We start from the raw sequence: 26,781 nt of genomic DNA on the forward strand, positions 1-26,781 counted from the left end.
CTGTTTTGGCAAGTTCCCGCAATTTTTCCAAGTTCCCGCAATTTTTCCAAGTTCCTGCAATTTTTCCAAGTTCCCGCAATTTTTCCAAGTTTCCGCAATTTTTCCAAGTTCCCGCAATTTTTCCAAGTTCCCGCAATTTTTCCAAGTTCCCGCAATTTTTCCAAGTTCCCGCAATTAAAATTGCATAAATATCCTGCATATTTTATCACATTTTTTAAGAAAACGTGCCGCAAGATCAAGGATTTCTGACGTTTCCTTGATTAGGTGATTGCCATCACCTGCTATTCAGATGGAGCGGCACACAAAACCAAGTTCACTGACAAGCTGGACCATATCACATACATATCGCAGGCAGTACGTCCGCGATAATTAATGCGAAATTGTCACGTTGCCTCGCCGAGATGCGCAATTACAATCACATGCAAATTATCGCACATATTGCACGTTACAGTTGTATTTTGCAGGTCCATACTAAAACAATTTACCACTCCGAAACATCCATTAAAAATCTCTGAGTAATTGATTATTCCTCGAAATCTGTATCTACAGGCTCAAACATAAGATCTGTTTACACACACACAGAGCTACTGAACTGAGCTGCTCTGTGAAACAGCCAATCAGAGCAGAGCTCAACATTATTATTCATGACCCTTTCAAATACTATTTAATTCAAGAGGAAATCCTAGGGTTGTAAATGGACATGTGAAACCATCTCTGGATTATTTTGCACTTAATAAAGCCACACACCTTCTGTGTAGATATCAGAGAACAATTTAAAATATTATTTCAATGCATTCTTTGGCACCTTTAATGTTGATTATTAGATTTTACATTAAAGTCTGTTTTTAAATGTTTAATACCTCTCTGTAAAGAATAACATCTAAAACAAAACAAACCATGCTCCTGAAAACTAGGTTTGAGTTTTACTAAAGAAAGTACTGCTCTGGCACTTTTACTTATCGTATCATGTCATTATAAGCAAACCAATGAATCCCTATCTCATTTCTATCTACAAATAAGCCGTTTTCCAACAGAGAGAATATTTTTGGGAATACAGAAGCTTTAGATGTGAAATTCCGGGGACATTCCTGCCCAGTTCGGTCATGTGGCTTTTGTCTAAGTGCTCATTTCATTCATTCAATTTCTGGGTGGATCCTCTGTTTGAAAACAGATCTGTGTGGTGACAGACTGCAAAAAGTTTTCATTCACATCTGTTTGCTCTGGTTTATACGTCAGTATACTTCAGAGGTCTTTATGAGAGGTTATCGAAAGAATAAAGGGCCCTTTTTACTTTAATTAAAATCTTGCTATTGTATCATTTATCCAAAGACTGCGAGTCTGCATTAGCTGCGATTTCATTACCCTTTAAATTGCGCAAATTGACCTTGCGAATTAAAAATACAGCCAATGGAAACACGTCAATTTCGCAAAAACTCCAAATATATCGCAAAAAAGATTTTAGGCTTGCCTGAGGTGGTTTTTCAGGCAATTTGGCCTGAAATTTTTCAGCCAAGTCTATGAAACCTCCTCCTTTAAAACTATACAATATTTAAAATATAAAAGGTATAAATATATTAATGTTCATTTTTAATTTGTGTTTGGCCTAAAAAGTGATATCACTGTCCAATAAACATATGACTTTCAGGCTAACCTTAATAATATTATATAATAAGGTGTAGCCTAAATGCTGTAATGCAAGGGTCTCAAACTGAAATAGGCTTGGTTTGCCATTTTTAAGATCGACATCTCATAGAGGGGACGAAGAGCTATTTTAACATTAAAAAAGCACAATATTTCTGTAAATGTACCTTTAAATTATATTTTTTCTTTTAGGTTTATGAAGTATTATGCATTTTTGGCCACCATGTAGCTTTTCTGTTTTGATATTTTATGGATTTATTCACGCACAGTATTGACTTTCATAGTTCCATCTGTTTTATTCCATAGTTTTGAGCAATTGGAAAATTGGGAAAATATTAAAAAGGCAAAGTGACCCTAAAACTCATTGTTTCTTACCAACGAAAGACGGCACGCTTTGGAAGAAAAAACGCCTTGACCCATGTAGGGCTGCATAACGATTAATCGCGATTAATCGTTTGCAGAATAAAAGTTTTTGTTTACATCATATATGTGTGTGTACTGTGAATAATAATTATGCATAAATAAATACACTTGCATGTAGGTATTTAAGGCGTATTTACATGTGTATATAAATTTTTATATTTATATATAATTTATACTATATATAAATATTTAATCTATAAATATTTTTTTCTTAAAATTATACATGCATGTGTGTATATTTATTTATACATAATTATTATACACAGTACACACACATATATGATGTAAACAAAAACTTTTATTCTGCAAACGATTAATCGTGATTAGGGATGGGCATTTGATTAAATTTTTTTAGTCGATTGTCGGGAGAAAAAAAGATCGACTATCGATTAATCATTAATATTTTTATAATAAAAAATAATTATTTTTATAATTCAAAAATGTTGAATACAAAAATGTTGAATACAAAAATACAGCGTGTTTTCCTCCATGAGACCTTTATTACAAGATCAACTTGTGGCAAACAGTTGAACTACATTTAGTTAGACAAACTAAACATATATGCGCTTGAATATGCGGTGCTCTAAAGCAGCGGAACCTGCAGCTGCGAGCCGCATTTTTAAACAGAGACCTCATTTGTTCCAAAAAATCATGACCTCTTCATGATTATTTTTTTGAAATCAAAACGGAAGGTCACAGATAACGGAGTATGGCGTCAAATATTGCACCCTGGTGGTAAAATGTTGAATTGCTGCCACACAGTGAAATTCATTTAATTGCTTCAAGACACACTACGCTAGGCAACGCAACCTGCATTAGATAAAAAAAAGTATTCGATTAATCAATAACAAATTAACGTCATCGACAAAATTCTTTAACGATCAATTATCGACCGTCGATTAATCATGCCCATCCCTAATCGTGATTAATCGTTATGCAGCCCCGTGTTTAACACGCGTTTTTAGACGTGACGTGTAAGGCCATGGGACGTCGTTATGTATATCGTAAATGTGTTTAGAAAACATATCACCGTTATTAAAAAAATTATACTGGGAAATATATTGATATTGAATTATTGTCCAGCCCTACGCGGTACGTACTAAAACCTCCCAGAAAACACGTCAATATGTGTCTGCTTTCAAGTATAAGATACTTTCTCTGCCAGTAGTGTTTGGATAACACTCCTACATCTCTTTTGATTTAAAATAATGTACTTTTACCTCCAAGAAACACCTATATGTTGCCGGTACTAAGTATTCATTTACTTTTATGGTTTGGATAATACTCTCATGTCTCCTTCGGTTAAAAACAATGCCTAATACCTGTCGACGGGATGTTTGAAATGGTGAGAGGAAAAACTATGTTTCAGTCACTTATAATGGATTAACGGAAACGTTGTCATTTCGCAATAGTCTTTAAAAAGACAAACGCTAAAGTTTTGTTCAAATCTGCAATGGAAACGCAGCTATTCAGACAGCTGATAGGAGAAGTCTGATTTCTGCAGTCTGTGAAACTCAAGCCAAACATTCAGGTTCATATTGTGCTATCTGGTCTATTTTAGAGGTCATGCATTATCATTTTACCTTGTAGGATCATTGTTTAAATGTTAGGAGAGATTGTTTTGGACATTCTAAAAGTAAGTTTAACTTTTGGGTCCTGCAAGTTAAAATCCCATTTAAATAAAACTAATTTTTTAATGATTATATACAAGAACTGTGAGGTTAAGCAGTAATGTACAGATTTCAATTTTCAAGTCTTATTTTAAAGTCACGCATTGGGATTCATCTCAGAGATTTGGTTCCTGGCTAAAAATGTCTGCCTATTGAGAAAATCGATGGGAAAATATACTTCCGGAACCCGGAGCGCTGGGAATGTGCGCAGTCATGACATTGAGAGACAGAAGGTCGGACAGAGAGAGAGCTTAAGTGTTGTTGTTTTGAAGATGATTATTCCTGTTCATGTCTTCTGGTTGTCTGCAGTCATTCGCTTTCAGGCGTTGTAAGACTTTTATTTACTAAACAGAAACAAATTGAGAACCGTCTGTCTGTCTCTAAGTCTGCCTGTATCACACTTTTCACTGATAATAAATCCACTGTTTTAAAGCTAGAAATGCCTTAACGTACCATGTTTTCTTTTTTTATCAGGTTCTGTTCCTAAAATAACGTGCCATCACTGATCATATGTCACTATTGCACAGGTGTTCAGAGATGCTATTTAATGTTGCTTCATAAGAATCTGTGGCTGTGGTTTATATGATCAGTATGCTTTTAATTAAAGGTCATGTGGTACAGGAAGAGGAGTGAACATAGAGAATTGTTTTAAATGTGCCTGTCATGATGTTCAGTGGCTCAAGACAAACCTTAGTAAACACACAAACACTTTAAATGCTGTAAATGTTAATAACCGTGTTCAGATTACTCATCTCTGTCTGCTGTCCTCTGATGGGTGGGTGGCACAAAAGCCTGGCTCATGTTTTTCACTTGAGTAAATCTCAGTCGTCTGCTCCAGTGACCTACATCACACCCTGATCTCTCTTTCTCTCTCTCTTATTTTGTCACTGTATTGGCATGATTGCGTTATGTTATTGCTAAGCATTTTACTTAAAGACTAATGACAAGTAAAAGGGTGGAAAGGTGGTAAAAGAAACACTTTTTTTAACTAGGGGTGCAACAACTAATCAAAATAAAGTTGCTGTGTGACATTAATCTGCACATTTATCAGGCACATCTTCTCACTGTGTGTTTAATATCAAGGCAGCATTGCCCCGTACACAGCGTTGCCAGGTCCTTTGCATTTCTGCAGAGTTGTAAATTGGGCTACTTTAAAACTGTTTCTGCAGGTTGATGTTTTTCTGCGGATCATTAGTTAGTATTTGGGCTGTGAATAGTCATTGGGATGCTTTTGGACTGCAGGATGTGCAATGATATCACACAGTGGCTGAAAATAGTCCACTGCTATTGAAAGTTACTAAAGGGACTATTTTCGGGCACTGCGTAATATCACTCCGCCTGCTGCAGTCATGTTGCGGCAGAAAAGTCCTTGATTATTACACCAGAATGAAAGTATAGTTCCTAGCCATAGCGGCCTAGAAAATCACAACTTTTAATTTTCCGTCAGCCTTATTACACAATGCAATTATAGAAGAGTAAAGTTTTAAATGGAAAAAAAATTTAAACTCTTTGGTTATTTTTTAGTGTGATGCTAATGGTCTAATCAGATTCAATGGATTATGCTAAGCTATGCTAAAAGTGGTACCGCCAGACCCGGAGATCGGCTGAATGGATTTCAAAATGGTAAAAATCAAATATTTAACTCTAGGGGAGCTAGAAAATGAGCCTATTTTCAAAAAAAGTGGAACGTTTAACGGCACACTGTAGAACTTTTTGGCCGCTAGGGGGCGCTAGACATGTATTTTTCACGTCTAGTAGCTCCCCTAGAGGCCAAAAGCGTTGCAGCACTGTCGCAAAGGAAAAGAAGACAACTCTTTAGGTCACAAAGTCCGCGGTGTGCCTTTCAGCATTCCATATGAATATAATTTTATGGTTTTATTTTTTTTCAAACACCAAAAGATTGCGTAGCTCACATTTACAAGCCAATTGTAACGGACGGTGGTCGCTTGGTTAAAGTTTATATAAAAAAATGCCTTAAAGGGGAATTGAACCCAGGTCACACGTGACGTAGGTCCGTGACACTACCACTGCGCCACAGTAGCCTCCAGCAAAATTTATGTTAAAAAATTTACTAGTCCAAAAGCATGACGGCCAAGTCAGCATCGGTCAGGAACACCTCCTCCTCCCCTAGTTCACGCCAGTAAGCAAACGCTGGCCCAATATTCGTCCTTGCTTTTATTCTGTCACTCTACCGTTTTCTCTTTCTGATCTCCTCCGACAAAACCTTGGGTTTCTTTTTCTTAGTTGCTGCTTCAGCCATGACAAAAACATTAGGAAAATAAATAGTTGCTCTCTCACGTCCGAATTTGAGGAAGTGGAGGAAGTGACGTATGCCGTAAAGCAGTCAAATTTTGTAGATCTTTTTGGGCTCCGGTTACTACCCGAAACCCCAAGTTTAAAAGTACGAGTAAAAGCGATATACAGACCACGTCAGGCTATGGTAGACATGCCATTAAACCCTATTTTAAGTCGATGTACCATCACAAGGGTCTTGAAAATATTTTAGGAAGGTTGGAAAACTACAAAGTGTCAATTTAAAGATGCTTTACTTTACTACGATTTAAAAAAAACTTTTTACTTAAGGCTTAAAAATATTAAAATCAAAAAGATTATATTAGTTAAACTGTGTTGGTGTGTGGCTTTTGCACTTTTAAAAGTACACTAAACTTCTACACGCGAATACCCTAATTTAGTGCCTTATTAAGCTATAATAAGTAAAAAATATAATTAAGTAAAAATTAGTTTTTATCCAGGCTCCGATTTGCCATAGGGAGGACCGGTAGAATATCGGACCAAAAAAACACGCATTTTTGCCCGCACCTACAAAGTAGCAAATTTAACATGCTATAATTGAATTGAATTGAATTGAATAATAAATGATCTGTTGGGTGTTTTTAGCTAAAACTTCACATACGTACTCTGGGGGGCTTATTTTACAAAAAACTTTTGAGAACTTTAAAAATCTCATTATATGACCCCTTTAAAATTCTGTGTTGTGTGGTTTTATATAGAAAGCATCACTAACTAAATTTAGCATGTGTCATTTGCATGCTGTATGTGTAACTGTCTATTGCTTTGTATTAAGTGAATGGGCAGCACAGGAAGTGTACACTGGAGCCAGACAGGAAGTTAATGGGTATACTGAGGCCATAGCAGGATGTCATGTCTGTGACCCACAGGTGGTATGAGTGCATTACATGTGTGCGTGTGTGTCTACCTTTATACTTGCATGACAAGGCTGCCCATAAACCGGAGGTTGAGGAATGCAGTGCTGATAGGGTCATTGAACAGGAAATGATGCAAATTTGGGCTGGGCATCTTCTGCTAAAGTATTTTCTAATGGTCTGCTCTTGGTTTCCAGTAGTCGTATGTTTGCGTGCATGTGTGTTTATTAGGTCCTCTAATGGATATGGTTTAGAGGTCATTGTTTGACCATCTTATAATCTGACTTCCTCTTCCGTTAATCTATATTGTAAGCATTCCATTAGTGACAGAGAAACTCCCTCAGGCGTGAGAGAGATGGAGAGAAATATACTGTAGTACATTAGCCTGTCAGCATAAAGTGAAATTTGAGCATCTGGTTTACCCATAATCCTCTATGCTGTAATTCGTTTACCTGTTGTGTCTCATTAAGTTCAGTTTGCAATCTTTACCCAAGCTATTATTGTAACACTGTAATTTGTGTTCCTGCAGCTCAGTTGGTAGAAATTTTAGGGGACGTTTACATGACAATGATTTCAACCATAAGCAGGAAAGTTTTTATGCGTTTTCCTGAAATGCAAACTTTGGAAAGTCCAAGTTTTTGATAATGATGCCTTGTCGTTTACATGGTTTAAATCTGTGATAACAGTCGTGTGCATGCGTTAAAGGTGGTGTGTGTAAATTTTAGCGGCATCTAGTGGTAAGATAGCAAACCAACAACTCACCCCTCAATTTCAAAACGCATATGGTAGCCGCCACAGGATAAATATGTTGTCGTCTGAGACTTTGGAAACTTGCACTTTCCAAAGTTTTCTTATCGCAGGCGATTAGTCCACAATTTTGAACGTGATATTGCCTAGCTTGTCTGTGAACTACGGCTCTTTGAGGCTGTTTACACTTGGCATTAACATGCATTTTCATCGATCGGATCACAAGTGGACGACGTTAATGCCAGGTGTAAACGGTGTTCAAAAAGTTTTGAACGCGTCCACTTTCGACCACTTTCAACCACATCCAGAGGTAGTCGAAACCACTTTCGATCGGATCGCTTTGGAGTTGCGGAACGCAATGTGGTTGAATGTGTTCGAACAGCCACGCGACCGCCTTCTCTCCGCCCATTTATCTAATCTGAGGTATTAAACACAAGTTTTACATCTTTTTCTGACTTCTGGCGTGAACTATACGGTGAACAGCGCTATTTTTAGCCTTTCATTGATAAAACTACTGCGGGTGTTCTCCGTAGTTTCGTTTTGAAAGCGTGAAAGTTGCGCGATCCTATTTCATCAATTGCGCTGAAAATTCAGAGAAAGCTCCAACAAATAAACGTACAAAACACTGTGCAGCATGTATACTTGCTAAACAAGCAGCGGGCTCCGACATAATATTAGTTTGCGTCCCTATAAACTCATAATTACTCCCGCTCGCGTTTGAATGACAGCAGAGAGACTCGCCCACCGTCTCACAGACCACCCCCTCACAGTATTCAGGACAGATGCGGTCGAAAGTGGACAAAAGAGACGGATTGAAATACCAGGTGTAAACGTAATGTGTCTCTCTCGTCCACTTGTGATCCGATCGATGAAAACACATCTTAAAACCAAGTGTAAACAGCCCCTTTGTAGTAAATGCCGCCCCTTCTGGAAGCAGGTTATGGTGATTTACTACTAATCATGGTACTAGTTTTACTGACAAGATGCGCATGACAATCGTATGCGATTAGTTGTGCATCCCTAGTACGTTTATTTAAACGACTCATTGTAAGTCCTGCGCGATTTTCGTTGACTTCGAGTATAACAATGTAAAAATTTTCATAAGATCCCTGGAGTCAGTGTGTTAGCATGACAGAAGCTTGATGCTGTCGTGTGAGAACTAGAGCCCGACTGATAAAGGATTTTGAAGGCTGATACCGATACAAATGTTTGATGGTTTTAAAATCCGATATATCAGCCGATATTTTTTTTTCAGAAACGCGCAACAAAACATTAACAGATTTCCCTAACATTATTTATTTGTAGTTATTTATGAGTTTTAACTAAAATAATATGATAATGCATTTTAAAAAGAAACTTGTTTCTTTTATTGTCTCGTTACCAACTCACCATGAACTCACTTAACCGTTGTTTTCTCTGCCAGACTCTGGCTGGATCCGCAGGTTGCAGGATGTGTGACGCGTTATACACAAGTGTTGCCAACAGGGAGGTTGTAGAGTGCCCTCTGGTGGACAACACTCATGACATGGTTGAAGGCTGCTTCATCCGTTTTTTTTTTTTGTTTGTTTGTTTTTTAATATTCATTTATCGGCCATTATGAATGCCGATACCGATAGTTTGGAAAATGCCTAATATCGGCCGATAATATCAGTCTGCCGATATATCGGTCGGGCTCTAGTGAGAACAATAGCCGGCATTTTTCTTTCGCCCGAGTGCCTCTCATGTAGATTATTAGATTTTGATGGCTTACATTTCTTCCATGCCACAAAAAAACAAAGGTTTATCAATGCCATCAAAATTACTATTTTGTTTTTCTTTGTTTGCTGATCACGAAGTACAAAGTAGATGAGAAAAACTAGGATTCTGTGTGTATTCAATGTGCCGCCAATGTTGTTTACAGGGCGTGGAATGGTGCGCTGTGATTGGTTAAGCGGATTTATTGCATTCTGCAGAGAAAGGAGGACTGCTGTTTGTCGCATTTTGGAAAAAAGGGAGAAAAGATGACAAAATAACACGATGCATATTGGATTTTGCGTAAAAAGAAGAATTGACTTTTTAATACTGACCTGATACAACACTGATTTTGGCGGTAACTATAAAAATGTGTTTATCCCTTTTTGGAACCAAATTCCTTAAATACAATACAGTTCATTATGTCATTAAGTCTTTATACACCAATGATAATATAGTTATGTAGAATATATTGCAATTTTGTCAAGAGAGCCTTCTAAAAGTTACACAATGCACCTTTTAATTCTCATATGTGAGTATAACCAAAGCAATAATGGGGGACTAAAGGACTCTGTTTGTGTTGCTCAAAAAGATACTGAGTTTATTTACGCTTCAAAGTTTACAAAATTTTAACGCTATATGGTCCATCGTCACTTGTGACAATAAACCTACCTTATCGTCTGTCTAAACAACACTTTTGTCTTGATTGTTTGTAGGGCTGGAACGACGCGTCGACGTAGTCGATTACGTCGATTACGTAATTACGTCGATTTGCCGGAAATGCGTCGATGCGTCGCACTGTTTACATTTTGAAATGAAGGCGGCTTCAGCTCCGACCGGGTGATACAAGTGTTATACCAAACAGACAGAACGCGATCAAAAGTGTGGGAATACTTTAAGCAGAGACCAAATAAAACACATACTGTGTAAAACTGAAATGGCATACCACAGCAGCGCAACACCTGTGTATGATCATCTTAAAAGAAGAAAACCTGGAGCTCTCCGACCTCAAAATGACGAGACGTCAGCGTAAGAATTTGAACTATTACAGTAAGTTTTTATACTTACTCTATAAACAATAGAATCAATACATATTGTGCTTAATACAGCTGTGTTTACATCTTCGTTTAATACGAGCTGTGAGACGCCTGACAGACGCGACATTGCATCGCTTCTGGGCAGTATGTTGAAACAGTAAATAAAGAGCAGGACATGTTTTTATATTAAGAAGTTATGAAATAATAAGTTACTGTCACATTGAGAACTGATAGGCATGTGCCCGCGTGCACTGAAAGCCAGCTGGCAGTGCGGAGTTCCCAATGAACGTCTTTTTTGCGAATATGTGCGCAGATATTACAGAAGCTCGTCTTGTAAGGTATTCCTGACATGCGTTTATTTAAAGTAACAGCGGCGTAAACGCTGTTTATAAAATATTAGAAGATCATACTAACTGAACTTGTTTTTTACCCGGAACTTAAGAAAAGTTAAATGTTAAAGTTAAATGAGAATGCAGTACTACTAATAGTAATAATATTAACAGTAATAATATAACCATTACATCTTATATAAGGGTTCATGAATCACAATGAACTTATTTTTACTTCAGTCTGAACTAATGCTGAGTTAATGCATGTACTAATCATAAACTAATGTTTAAAATATTAATATATGCCTATTTTATTGTTTAAGGTGAATAATGCCTCTTTTAAAGTGGCACTGCCACTTTATTTTTCATGTTGAAAATTTTGGTTTGTGTGTTTGTTTAATTAAGAAAATGCTTAAATAAAATGTTGGCGTTAATGGCAGATGTTACATTTATTATTTGTTGGGGAATTATATGTATAAAAAAATCATTAGACTATTCGATTAATCGAAAAAATAATCGATAGATTAATCGGTTGAAAAAATAGTCGATAGTTGCAGCTCTAATTGTTTGTATTTATTGCTCAGGTGAAGAATGTGTTTGGCGATTAAAGGTGACATAGAATGATTGAACGGGGTATTTATCCTTGTTTTGTGATGTGACATGCAGACAAAAATGTTTTTGTTTGGGTCTGTAATGCCTTAGAAGCTTCCTAAAAACCTCTCTCAGATAGCTCTATTAGGGTGGGGGATTTTAAACAAGTGGTTTTGCACCTATTTGGCTCCCCCTACTGGCTTAACTTGCAATTTCATTACTGATTGGCTGACTTTGCTGCCACTCTAAAAATGTAGCCAATTATTTTAAAGTGGAGGGGCAGTGAGATGCCTGTGATGTCATAAGCATCAGTTTTTCAGATTGGGGCTGACATTTCTAAAAGAGGAATTTCTACGAGACTGAGATGTTTAGCATGTTTAGCACTTTTTGTATGTTCGTGAATGCGGGTAGACTACCATTATTCAACAAAGACAAGGTAAAAATGGTTTTTCATTCTCTGTCCCCTTTAAGTCGCCATCACGGATCTGTGTAAACGCAGATCTTTTTGACAGCTTGTCGTCTGTACGTCAAATTTGATTAAAAACGCAAAGGAAAAAGTTTTCTGTTTTTCACTACATTGTTGTTGTGTAAACTAGTTTGAAGTCCCAGGTAATGCACATACTGATAAAATATTTATCTTAAATGCACGGCAAGCCCCTTTAAATAAAAGCATCGTCCGAATGCATAAATATAACTAACTTTTCAGTTTATTATGATAACTAAAGTGTGTGTATGATTTTGGTGGGGATGTTGAATGCTGGTACATCTGTTATTTACACGTCATTGCCTGTATCATCATGAGATCTAACAATGATAGGTGGGTCGAATCCCAGATGTTTTGACTACCTTTGCATGACACACCAATTTACACGCACTGTGTTTGTAACTCATTGTTCCTATAGCTCGGTTGGTAAAGCATTCCAGGGTTCCCACGCATATTGAAAAACATGGGAAATTTTGAACTAATGGGTCTACTTTGCAGACATTACTAAACTTCATAGTTCATTTATCACAGCTGTTTATACTAGATAATAATACTAAATAAACACTTAATAATGATATCATTTATTAGTATATATCTTTACAAGCATAAAAGTTTCACTTTAGTTTTCACCGTAATGGAAAATGGTCTCTGGAAAAGAGTGGGAACGTTAGTAGTGTATAAGGTAATTGGTTCGATCCCAGGGAACACACATAAATACATACGGATAAAATCAATTTGTTGTAATGCACTGTAGGTCACGTTGGATAAAAGCATCTGACAAATGCATACATGTCGATGTTGTAAGCGATTAATCGATTGGTGAGTGCTGCAGTGTGTGTAGTATGAATGTGTAGTAGACTAGAGATGTTAATAATGGTTTAAAGGACTGCATTACCCACGCTCCACTGCTGCCCCAATCAGCCTACAGGCATTAATACACCTACTATGTGTGTGTCTGTGTGTGTTTAAGGGGTAATTAAGAGTGTGTATTGTGGGTATTAGAGCATAATGGCTCCACCTATGTTAGTTACAGTTCGACTTTCCGTTTTACCCAGAAGTCATTGTTCTGATTAAGCTCAGAGCGGAAAGGCAGAGCCCCTCTCTGCAACAATGACACACAAAATGTCATCAGTCAGTCACACACACTGCTCTGTCTAGGGTAGTATTTCTTAACTAGGGGTCCTTAAGACAAACAATCATTAAAACACTGTAAAAAATACACTGGATTTAATAAAAAAATGTAGTGCATAATTTTTCATCCAATTTCGTAAATTGTTTAAAATTCCATGTACTTACTTAAAAAAATGGATGCAAAAATGATGCACTATATTTTTAAGTAAATCCAGCCTTATTTTTTTTCACTGTAGTAAACAAATATTGGATTTAGAAATTGTGAGTGAAGGACATGGCTTGAGATTCATTGTTGCTTTGCTTCTTATCAGAGATTAGAGTTCATTCAGTGTTGTGTTTCGAGTGTTTGTGTGTGATAACAGAGATTATAAATCTACCTAAATCAATGCTTTTTCACCACTTTTAAACTGTATGTAAACGAGGGCGGTCATTTATCAATGAGCTCTTATTAATACATTAACTCTTTACCCGCCAGCGTTTTAAAAAAAAAGTTGTCAGCCAGCACCAGCACTTTTCATGATGCAACAGTTTGCATCAATTATTTTGAGTTAAGACAATTACTTCTGAAATTAATTAGGGCGAACAAACTATAATAAGTTGGATGTACTTAAAAAAATGCGTTGAATACGTTGTTTTAACTTGTTTTTTTTTTTTGCAATTTAAATTTGATTCAATCGTGGACACTGATTTACACAAAACTACTAAAATGATTCGAACTCTTATTTAACAACACTTGTCAGGTTGCAGAAGACAACCAGTTTTAGCATTTTTATCAAAATGCCATCTGACTAAAACAGCAAAATAATGCTCGGTGAGTCTGTTCTCAACTTGAGCAAATGCTTTATTCTTCAGCACAATGGTAACGTCTTAAAAATCAACAACATAACAGAAAATCTTTTAAATACCAAAACTACAGAACCCTAATCATTAAAAGTCTTCTCATGTTTTCATCTTGATTAGAAATGCATAAAATAACACCATATTTCTACATTTACTCTCCCTATCAAGTCCCATGCAAAGCATGCTGGGAACCTGAAGTTATCAAGCTAAATGCATTGAGTTACTACAACTTAAATAATGTTTTAAGCAAACTAACACAGATAATTCATTTGAAGTTACACACAATATTAACTTGGACAACTCAATAAAAAAACGTTTGCAACTTTAAATCTTTCAATAAATCAATTATTTAGAATTTTTAACTTGCACCAATGCATTAAATTAAATAGTGGCAACAGATCCCCTAAATTATTTTTAGAGTGTATTTCATTGATAAAAACAAGGTTATTTTGTGTATTTGTTATAATACAATGTGTTTGCTTGGTTTTATGGTTTTTATAAAAAAAAAACACATGACGCTGACGCTCCTTACCATGTCCATGTTTGAAAGATTTGCTCACAATGCAATGCTAACAGGAGTTAACTCACAGGCTTACACACCAAAGGAAATGTAAAAACGTGAATCGGACAATAGGTTCACTTTAATGCCTTATAAGCTTTCAATAAAAAAAAACATTTTATTCTACCTTCATTAGTTCTCTTTTTATCATCCCTCAAATATGGGTAGAATTCTTCAAAAACTCCAAATTTTGAGTTAATTGAATTTTTGTGAAGGACTTTTGATAGAGATCAGATTTAGAGTGATCCTCAAAACATACACGTACATACAGCTGTTTGCCATAGGGCGATACTTCCGGGTTTTATAAGTTGCGGAAGATGCGCCACCTGGTGGTAGCGATAGCGGTATTACGGATTGCCGGACGAAAGCGTTTTCTTTTAATTGACAAGTTAACTGGTCAATGGCATGGAAAGAGTTAAAGACGCAATGAAATTAAAATGAAAAACTGTAATTTGTTCTGGAATATTGTGGTTTTTTTTTACAAATGACTTCTCTGTGAGCTTCATAATTTTTTGCATGTGCTCTCATAATCTTCAATCAAAAATAAGACAACTGCTTCTTCCGTTTCATGACGACTTTAATATTGAATTAATTATTTATAGTATTTGTCTATATTATGGAGAAATAAATAGAAATTATTACTCTCTCTCTCTGTAATTATGGCCCATAAAATTTCAATTATGATAGCGTGGTCTGTCAGTGACTGTAGTTTATGTAGTTGCCTTTGGGACTGTGTTTGTTTGGTGATGTTTATCAGCAGCAAGGCTTGTGTGTGTTTATTTGTATTGTTGAATTGTGTTGATTATATAAAATGCCTGTGATTTTACATTAATTTGGGGTTATAAATAACCTTTCTGCCCTGATCGTCGCTTTAAATGGATCTGTCAAATAAAGAAATAAAATACTTGAGTGTGCCTTTAAAGCTTTAGTCTGACTGAAGTAATATGTGTGTGTTTTTGTGCCGGATATAAATCACTTTCTGAGCATATGTTGTTTTATAAATCTTGTGATTAATAAGATATATTTGTTGTTTATTCCAAAGCTTTAGTTCCTGCATTGTTTGCTCATTTCTGTCTGTTTTGTTTTCTCAGAGTCTCAGAAGTCTCACCTCTCCTCTTTCACTATGAAACTCATGAAATTTCATTCTCCGAAAAATAAACGAACTCCATCAAAGAAAGGCAAACAGCCACCGCCAGAGCTCATCGTAACAACACCAGAGAAACCCGTCAACAAGGTACAGCAACTCTACACATGCTTTACACAAATCGACGCAATACTACACACACACACATGCACTACACAACTCCACACACTCTCTACACATGCTACACTCACTCAAAACAACACAACACATACTCTGGACACACTTTACACAACTATACATGCAGTCTACACAATATTACACACACACTACACTACTCTACATACAGTAAAATGGTTTATACAAGTATTTACACATATTACACAATACTACACACACACACACACACATTACACAATACTACATACTAACACACCCTTCACAACTCTACACACAATCACGCTCTACACAACTCTATACATACTACACATGCTCTGCTTGTGCCACACTCACTCTAAACAACACAACACATAATCTGGAAACACTTTACACAACTATACACGCACTCTACACAACTGTTCATGCACTCTGCACAACTCTACACAATATTACACACTACACACACACACACACACACACACACACACACACCTTACACAATACTACATACTAACACACCCTTCACAACTCTACACACAATCACGCTCTACACAACTCTATACATACTACACATGCTCTGCTTGTGCCACACTCACTCTAAACAACACAACACATAATCTGGAAACACTTTACACAACTATACATGCACTCTACACAATATTACACATACACTACACTCTCTGCACAACTCTACACAATATTACACACACTACGCACTCTGCTCAACTCTACACACGCTCTGCACAACTCTACACAATACAACACACACACTACACTACTCTACACACAGTAAAATGGTTTATACAAGTCTTCACACAATCTACTGCATGCACTCTACACAACTCTACACAATACTACACACACACACACACACACACACACACACACACAACACATGCTACATTCACTCTAAACAACACAACACATACTCTGGACACACTATACACAACTATACACAATACTACACACACACTACATACTTTCTACACAACACTACATACACACTATACAACACACACACACACACACACACACACACACACACACACACAGACAGACACACTATACAACTTTACATACTTTCTACACAACACTACATACACACTATACAACACACACACACACACACACACACACACTTCGTACAACTTTACACATACTACACATGCTACACTCACTCTAAACAACACAACACATACTCTGGACACACTGTACACAACTATACACAATACTACACCCACACTACATACTTTCTACACAACATTACACACACACACTCTACATCACTTTACACATACAACACAAGCTACACTCACTCTAAACAACACAACACATACTCAGGACACACTGTACACAATCTACACACTAAGCTTTACAGTAACTGTTTCTGCTCTGTCACAGTTAACATTAACACCACGCCCACTCAAATTAATATTCATGTTTTGGAGCAGAAGGTGAGCCGATTGGAGGAACAGGAGAAAGAGGTGGTGAGCGCTCTGCGGTATTTCAAGACGATCGTGGACAAGATGAGCGTGGACACCAAAGTTTTACAGATGCTTCCCGGATCAGCCAGTAAAGTCCTGGAGGCCATACTGCCGCTGATGCAGGGAGAAGCTCGGGTTCAACACAGGTGACTCTCACAGACATCATTACTGCAAATATTGCCTTCGTTGTTTTTCATGCATGCGACTGCGTGACTCATTCATGCCAACATGCAGATGCGCAGCAGTCAGCCGTAAATCTGCTTATTATGTCTAGAACAGATAAACCTCTACAAGTACACACATGATGCTTAAAAGTGTTCGCAAACAAAACAAACATGAGCAAAATCGCGTACGCATCACTTTCTTCATCACATAGACACACTCACACAATCACAGAATAGAGATTTTGAACGCTATGTGTGTTTTGTTTTTGTGTCTGTGCATGTCACAGCACATCAGAACTCCACCTATGGGTAAAGTGTGCACATACACACACACACACATGCATACACACACACCTGTAAAGGTAAAATGCGTCTTACACACACTTCTGAATGATCCAATGAAGCATGAAATCTCTCTCTCTCTTTTTTTCACTGTATCTCTCTCTCTCTCTGATTCCAGCTCGGTGTTGTCTTCCTGTCATAACCGTGTGTGTCAGAGTTTGGCTAATCTCATTCGCTGGTCGGATCAGGTGATGCTGGAAGGTATCGACCTTGACGACAAGGAAACTGTGACAACCGTTACCACGGTGATCAAAGCTGTGCTGGATGGTGTTAAGGTCAGGGACTGAAAAGTGCATTTGTGACAAGGTTAAACAACACAGGAATATTTATAACCTGCGTGTGTGTGTGTATGTGTGTGTGTGTAACAGGAGCTGGTGAAACTCACTATAGAGAAACAAGAGCAACCATCCCCGACGTCCCCTAGCAAACCAGCGCCCCCTGTGACCATAACAGACAGGTACAGTCACAAAACATGATCGCTTTAATTTAGTAATATTATGCATATGTGAAATAATTGACATCTCTTTCTCTAACGCACACACACGCTTGCTGTATCTCAGTGTTTGTGAAAATCCCTTAACCGAACGAGAGAAGGCAATCCTGAGTAAGACCACGCCCATAGTCACGCCCACAGACAGCTTGACTGACATGTCAGAGGAGGAGGTGGCTCCGCCCAAGCCACCTCTACCAGGGCAGAAACTGGCAGAACACAGGTGAGGGGGTGTGGCTAAGTAAACAAAAAAAAACATAGTGCAACTAAAAAATATAAAGTATGAGTAGTGTGCTTTTTTGACCATGCCTCCAGATGTTTTCCTTGGTTGTGTTGCAATTGATTTTGTGTTATTTTAATGTTAATTTTACAGTCCACAGATTAAGGTAATCATGTTTGTGTGTGTAGGATGCTAAGGGCTCTTAATGTAGTGTCATTTATAGTTGTGGATAGGTTCTACACTGCAAAAAATTATTTTCAAGAAAAACTTTTCTTAGTATTTTTGTCTTGTTTTCAGTAAAAATATGTAAAATTTCTTAAATTAAGATGCTTTTTCAAGATGAGCAAAACGACCCAAGAAAATAAGTCTAGTTTTTAGACAAAAAATATCAAATTTAAGTGATTTTGTGCATAAAACACATCTGCCAATGGGCTAAGCAAAAATCTTGAAACTTTTTCTTAAACACTAAATTCAAGAAAAATTCTAGAAAACTTTTCTTACACCATTGGCTGATTTTTTTTTTTTTTTTTTTTTTTTGCTTGTTTTATGCACAAAATCACTTAAATTTGATATTTTTGGTCTAAAAACTAGACTTATTTTCTTGGGCCGATTTGCTCATCAAGAAAATGCATCTTAATTTAAGAATTTTTAGATTTTTTTCCTGAAAACAAGACAAAAATACTAAGAATTTTTTTCTTGAAAATCATTTTTTGCAGTGTAGGCATTTTCATTTGTGACGGTAAAAACAAAGATGGACCAAGTTGAGGAGTGATTTAACATAAACTGCAACAAAAGTTGCTGTCTACACTGCAAAAAATTATTTTCAAGAAAAACACGTTGTTACATTTTAGGGGAGGTGGGCGTCTGGCTACGACGTAGGGTTCACGCCTATGCTTAGGCTATGCTATACACTCGGCACAGAAATATAAATTGGGCTTTAGTGTGTATAGTAGTGTATACTCTTGACATTTATTTTGGCGCTTTTCCATTGCATAGTACCCCATGGTTTAGTTTGGGTCGGGTTGGGTCAGCTTACATTTGGGAGCTTTTTCACTGGGTGCAGTACGTAGTACCCGATACTTTTTTTAGTACCACCTCGGTTGGGGTTTCAAGCGACCTGAGCTGATACCAAAACGTGATGCAAAAACACTGTAGATCACTGATTGGTCTGAGAGAATCATCACTAGCAGCGTCATCGCTATAATGTGAAAGATTAGCTTTACCTTCATGCTAGCTTGCGCTGTCTCAAGCAAACATGTTGTCATCTGTGCTTTGTTGTAAGTTCTCAAACTCCCTTTTCGCGATGAAAAACATCCACAAGTTGAGAATCATGAACACCATACCAGTTTTTCCAGACTTGTAGTTTGTGACGGCACATTCGCAATCCGCACGTCCGCATGTATGCTTAAATGCAACTTAAATGAGGCTCAGCGGAGTGCGTCGACTGATGCCACGGGTGTTTGTACAGAAACTGTTATGTGAGACAGAGGTAGTGATAAACGCGATGTGTAAACACCTATTTTTGGTGTTTAATTTTAATTTTGTGGCTGACTGAGAAATAACGTTAAATGAATGTATGCAAATATGATGACACACCTATAATCCCTCCCACTCCGAAGTGTTACTAAACTCGATGGAAAAGCTAACCAAGCCAACGTGAGGTAACTTGACCCGATCTGACCCAAACCAAACCGTGGGGTACTATGCAATGGAAAAGTGGCATTAGTGTGCACTAGGCAGAGTGACGTGCAGCAGGTGATTCAGTTTATTTCATGACGGCTTATGAGTCAAATTCATTCTTAAATCTGTTGTTCTGCTTACAGCTAAAATATCTCAGTCTGTATAAATATAAATGAGAACATCATCCGCCACACAGACACACACGCACGCTCATGTGACGCAATTGGCTTCCGAAGCAGAACTTTGTTTTTCCATTTATGTTTCTATGTCTGGTTTATGCAGTAGTGAAACTGCCAGACGTACACTTTCTTACAGGGGAAAGTATTTGATTCAGACTACTACTGTTGACTGCAAATTTATTTTTAACAAATGCAAGTCAGAAAAGACGCAAGCAAGCTTTGGGCAGCAGAACTGTATATTGGTCTAGGACAGGGGTGGGCAACTCTGGTCCTGGAGGGCCACTGTCCTGCAGAGTTTAGTTCCAACCCTAATTAAACACACCTGAGAAATCTAATTCAAGTCTTCAGGATTACTTGGAAATGAAATTCAGGTGTGTTTGATTAGGGTTGCAACTAAACTCTGCAGGACAGTGGCCCACCAGGACCCAGGATTCCCCACTCCTGGTCTAGGAGCATATTTAATTTTTTTTACAAATTAGTTTGAGGTGATTTTAGTATCTAAGATATTTTTAAACTCATTTTGTTGTTAAGTTACATTTGTTAACATAAAGCCGATTATGAGTCCGTTTCTACGATTATAAGACACTAGTCAACATTTGAAGTGAATTAACCTTTCATAAAAGTTGTCTTAAAACCAATACCCAATTTTTTTTTATGACTTTGGGAAAATATTACAAGTTTTTTATCGACATTTAGAAAATATAAAATGATTTTTAACCGAACTTCAAAAAAATATATATATATATAGCAAACGATAAAAAACGATATATTGCAAAATTATTTTTTTGACATTTAGAAAATAATTAAAAAAGTTTTTTTTCAACCGACATTGAAAAAAATATTGCAAACGTGTTTTTATCGACATTGAGAAAATATCACAAAATGATTTTTTATGACATTTAGAAAATATCACAAGTTTTTAATCGAACTTTAGAAAATATAAAAAAAGTTTTTAATGACATTGAAAAAATTATCATTTTAATCGACATAAATATAAAACAAGGTTTTTTTCAACCGACATTGAAAAAAATATTGCAAACAGTTTTTTTATTGACATTGAGAAAATATCACAAAAGTTTTTCTATCGACATTTAGAAAATATTTTTAAAAAAGTTTTTTATTGACATTTAGAAAATATTACAAACGTTTTTTTCGACATTGTGAAAAGTTCACAAACTTTTTTTATCAACCAGGGGTGTGATTCTTCCGGATAAATCCGGAATTCCGGCTTTTCCGACCTGAAAATGAGGCTTTCGTGAATCATGCAAATCCAATTTTTTTTGTGTGTGTGGGGGGTGCAAGGCATCGTTATAAATGACCGCATATCACTCCGCAAATAGTCTATTTATTTGTCACGATGGAACTTCATTCAAAGCAGAGCTCACTAAAGAGCTTGCAGTCGGATCTCCGGCGTGTGGTGTTCGCTGCGAATAAAAAAAATAATGCGCACATCTTTCACTCTCAACCAAACTAACAAACTAGCCAATAAGAAGTAGAATAGGGAGGGGTATTTGAGGTGTGGCTGAGATCCAGCTGCAGATGCCGCGCGGTCGCGGCGCGGAGAAGTCATAACAAGTTAACTTTATCAGCAGGATGAAAAGTGAAGCCTAGGTAAGACGACCTAATTGATAAAGGACTTAAATCAGTGGCGCTGGGCATGGGAAGGAATAGGCAGAGACAAACAGCATTTTAGTGGTAAGAAATTAAGAGAGCCAGCCAGGTGTTTGCTGCTTTGACAAAACTGTCCGTTTCAAATCAGACCGCTATATGCCAGTAATGTAAATATCAGATTTCTCATCGAGGTGAAATGCGGTCTCGCGATATCAATATAAAGTTGCGTTTGTGTCAAAAAGTTTGCTTGCATTATATTATACTGTAATCACATACGTTAACGCACACATCCACGCAAATCAGATCCAACGTCATCCTGACGAACACACGCATACATTTGCTTCTCTTAATGGTTTGTGAATCGGGCAGTAATGCTTGGGATTACAGAATAATATAATGATAAACACACACATTCATGGATCTGGTTTGTGAAACGCTTAGCTCTTGACTGTTAGATGCTTTACCAAAAGAACTATGCAAAATAAGACAAATGCACTTGACTGTCTTTCCAGAAAGTCACAGCATCATTTGAATTAAGTAACTTTAATGTAACAGTATCCACTTTAAATTCAGCGATCAAATGTTGTAATCAATAATTAATCTGTATTAAATTCCCCCACTAATTATTCTATAAACATTAAACATGTTTTGACCAATGGCGAATCTCATTTATCAAGTTGTGTATGTGGTTTGTGTGCCTTATTATTATTATTATTACAATATGTAACCAAAGATTTTACTAAAAGGGCACAAATTTGTTTACAAGAACAAAAAAATCCTCATAGATTTAGTCACTTATTTTTACTCTCAAAATGCACCACATTGATGTATTTACCTTTAAATGCACAAGATGATTTTGTTCAGTCTGATGCAGTGGCAAGACTACATAATGGTCAGGGTGGCACTTGCCCAAGCATATTGATGATTGGCCACTCAGATCGATAAATTTTGAGCCCAAATTATATTTCAACTGTATTTCATTTTATGCGTGCATGCGTGCGTATGTATGTCGCCACGTCATGGTAGGTGTGTCGTATATTTTCCTGCTTTTTTGTCCTTTGCCAATCACACCTATGATCAACATTGAAAAAAAAAAAAATATATATATATATATATATAAATATATTGCAAACGATAAAAAACGATATATTGCAACCGACATTGAAAAAATATTGCAAACGTGTTTTTATCGACATTGAGAAAATATCACAAAATGATTTTTTATGACATTTAGAAAATATCACAAGTTTTTAATCAACATTTAGAAAATATAAAAAAAAGTTTTTAACGAAATTGAAAAAATTATAATTTTAATCGACATAAATATAAAACAAGGTTTTTTTCAACCGACATTGAAAAAAATATTGCAAACGTTTTTTTTATCGACGTGTTTTTATTGACATTGAGAAAATATCACAAAAGTTTTTCTATCGACATTTAGAAAATATCAAAAAAAAAAGTTTTTTATTGACATTTAGAAAATATTACAAAAGTTTTTTTCGATATTGTGAAAATTTCACAAACGTTTTTATCAACATTGAAAAAATATCACAAACGTTTTTAATCGACATTTAGAAAATATAAAAAAAAGGTTTTTTATCGACATTAAAAAATATCAAAAAACATTTGTTTTACTGCCATTTAGAAAATATCACAAAAATGTTTTCCGACATTTCGAAAATATCACAAACGGGGTTTTTTCGACATTTCGAAAATATCACAAAAGTGTTTTTTATTGCCATTAAGAAAATAATACAAAAACTGTTATCTTATTATATTATTATATATGTCAGATATCTCAAACTTCATATTGAACAATTGTATGTTCAATAGTTAAACAGCAGTACGACATATTGAACAAACTGTCCTTCCTTCGTCTGCTCTGACAAATGATTCTTTCACTGTATCTTGTCACACTTTCTGTCTCTTCATCTTTTGTTGCTGTCCTCCAGTTGTGTCATCTTTGTGTTTCTATGTTTTCTGATTTCCGTGTTTTCTCTGCAATCTTTTGTCCGACCTGATCGTTCTCTGTGTTCGGGGATTGTTTGGTTGTCCTGTGGCCAGGACCAGGATGCAGATGTGCACCGATCCTGTTGCCGGGCAGCGGAGAGCCACAGCGATGGAAATGTACGTTAGCCAGTGGGGTGTACATGCGTGTGTGCATTATGAGACAGTTACACCCATCAGTCTTTCTTATTGGACGCCACTGTTACCTGCATGTCATTGTGTGGCAGTGTGGATCCATTTGAAATCCACATTGTAGAGTGACGGCCAATCAGAGGAAAGCCTGACATGAGTGAATTTGCATGGTGGACCTACAGAATGAGCCTTAGTTAATCAATCCAATGGGAATGTGTACAGGATTCCAGTGGGAGTTTCTATCATAAGTTGAAATTTTCAGTGATCCTGAATGATAAGTGACCTCTGCATTAATATCTGTATCCTAGAGGTACGATTCTGTTTTACATATACGCAAGGGTCTGCAAACTGTACGCGCACCATTGGATTTTTGTAACTGCACGTTATCACAAACAGTTTTTTTTAATTGACATTTAGAAAATATCGCAAAGTTTTTTTATTTATTGACATTTCGAAAATATCACAAACGGTTTTTATTTACATTTCGAAAATATCACAAACTTTTTTTACTGACATTTAGAAAATATTGCAAACATTTTTTTAATCGACATTTCGAAAATATCACAAACGGATTTTATTTACATTTGGAAAATATCACAAACTTTTTTTACTGACATTTAGAAAATATTGCAAACATTTTTTTAATCGACATTTCGAAAATATCACAAACGGATTTTATTTACATTTGGAAAATATCACAAACTTTTTTTACTGACATTTAGAAAATATTGCAAACATTTTTTTAATCGACATTTCGAAAATATCACAAACGGATTTTATTTACATTTCGAAAATATCACAACCTTTTTTATTGACATTTTGAAAATATCACAAACGTTTTTATATCGACATTTCGAAAATATTACAAACTTTTTTTAATCGACATTTAAAAAATATCACATACTTTTTTTATTTACATTTCGACAATATCACAAACTTTTTATTGACATTTTGAAAATATAAAAAAAAATTAATCGTCATTTAGAAAATATTACAAATGTTTTTTATCGACATTTTGAAAATATCACACAAGTTTTTATTTACATTTTGAAAATATTACAAACGGTTTTTATTTACATTTCGAAAATATCACAAACTTTTTTTATTGACATTTTGAAAATATCACAAAAAATAATTTCGGAAATATTACGAACGGTTTTTTATTGACATTTCGAAAATATCACAAATGGTTTTTTTATTGACACTTAGAAAATATTACGAACGTTTTTTTATTGACATTTCGAAAATATCACAAACAGTTTTTTAGAAAATATCACAAACTGTTTTTATTTACATTTCGAAAATATCACAAACTTTTTTTATTGACATTTTGAAAATATTACAAAAAATCATTTCGGAAATATTACGAACGTTTTTTTATTGACATTTCGAAAATATCACAAACGGTTTTTTTTATTGACACTTAGAAAATATCACAAACTTTTTTATTTACATTTCGAAAATATCACAAACAGTTTTTTAGAAAATATCACAAACTGTTTTTATTTACATTTCGAAAATATCACAAACTTTTTTTATTGACATTTTGAAAATATTACAAAAAATCATTTCGGAAATATTACGAATGTTTTTTTATTGACATTTCGAAAATATCACAAACGTTTTTTTTATTGACACTTAGAAAATATCACAAACTTTTTTATTTACATTTCAAAAATATCATAAACTTTTTTTATTGACATTTCCAAAATATCACAAACGTTTTTATTTACATTTTGAATATATCACAAAAAAATCATTTCGGAAATATTACGAACAGTTTTTATCGACATTTTGAAAAATCACAAAAGTTTTTTATCGACATTTCGAACTGTAACTGCACTGCATTTTGTAACTGCACGTACATTGAACGCAATGCGCACATGCGCATCCCCGAGAATGTAGTATGTAGCCAAGGAGATGCATTGCGGTTTGTCGCAGTGCGCATGTGTTGAACATCTGTGTACATGTACGAGTCAAATAAACTGCAATGCAAGGCTATGCATTTGCGTACGTTCTCGTAGATTCGGATACCTGTAAAAACAAACTGTACTTCAGGCTTGGAATTTTTTTTACGTGTACGCCAGTGTAAAGTACACAGTCGAATGCACAGCCTCGCAAACTACATTTGACTCTTAATGCGTACAAAGGCTTTGGACGCATGCAATACCTCTCTTGGCCTACAGGGGTTTGTAAGGAGCACTTAAGTAGGTATAACGGGATGGCGCCACAAGTTAAAACTCATGTAAATGTCTTTATAGTCTTTCATGCTAAGGTTGTATAAATACATTTTCTTCCTTTTAGTGTTTCAGTTTTTGTTTGTTTAAAGTTTTCTACACGAATCTCGTAAGAGTTTGTTTCAAGTTCTGATAGAAATTCCAATAGGAATCTTTTTCCTTCAGGATTCTTCCCGCTCTAATTCCTCCCACTTTCATTATTTCTTTATGTTTTCATGGTTGGTAAAGCTTCATTGATGTGTAAAGAGCCATCGGAGAAACCCAAGATCTAAACCCACCATCCTTCTGCTTAAATGTGTGTGTGTGTGTCCAATTAAATCCTCACTAACTGTGTTTGTGCTGTCTGTCCGAGCTTGTTTTGCTTGACCTTGTTAGATTGTTTGTTGCATATTTGCGAACTGATTTGCATATTTATGAATGTTGTGCCCGTAGCCCGCCCGCTCTGCCACCGAAGAGGCGACAGTCTGCCGCCTCACCCACTCGTGTTGCCGTGGTAGCGCCAATGAGTCGAATCCCACGTGGTAACAGTCTGACTCCTGGATCTCGCCGACAGGTACGACACCCGATCACATCATGTCAAACGTGTCTTTATGTCATTGACTTTCTGTTTAAACACCTTGTCAATCTCTATCTCACCCAATGGCATGG

General features: G+C 36.0%; 1 protein-coding gene across 8 annotated transcripts in view; it reads left to right on the forward strand.

The window, feature by feature from the left end:
• The window catches only part of rapgef1b (Rap guanine nucleotide exchange factor (GEF) 1b), a 56,947-nt gene that overhangs the window by 7,331 nt on the left and 22,835 nt on the right, over positions 1–26,781 (forward strand). For 4 of the 8 annotated variants that reach the window (XM_065243756.2, XM_065243755.2, XM_065243759.2 and 1 more), the window contains exons 2-8: positions 15,439–15,581; positions 17,039–17,217; positions 17,696–17,852; positions 17,946–18,034; positions 18,138–18,290; positions 23,822–23,884; positions 26,566–26,686. In XM_065243756.2, the coding sequence (XP_065099828.1) occupies positions 15,439–15,581; positions 17,039–17,217; positions 17,696–17,852; positions 17,946–18,034; positions 18,138–18,290; positions 23,822–23,884; positions 26,566–26,686 (905 nt within the window). The remainder of the gene's footprint in view (positions 1–15,438; positions 15,582–17,038; positions 17,218–17,695; positions 17,853–17,945; positions 18,035–18,137; positions 18,291–23,821; positions 23,885–26,565; positions 26,687–26,781) is intronic. The other 4 variants (XM_065243758.2, XM_065243757.2, XM_065243762.2 and 1 more) reach the window with 2 other exon arrangements.

Source organism: Paramisgurnus dabryanus, chromosome 18 (genome assembly GCF_030506205.2).
Source record: "Paramisgurnus dabryanus chromosome 18, PD_genome_1.1, whole genome shotgun sequence".
Classification (NCBI taxonomy): domain Eukaryota; kingdom Metazoa; phylum Chordata; class Actinopteri; order Cypriniformes; family Cobitidae; genus Paramisgurnus; species Paramisgurnus dabryanus.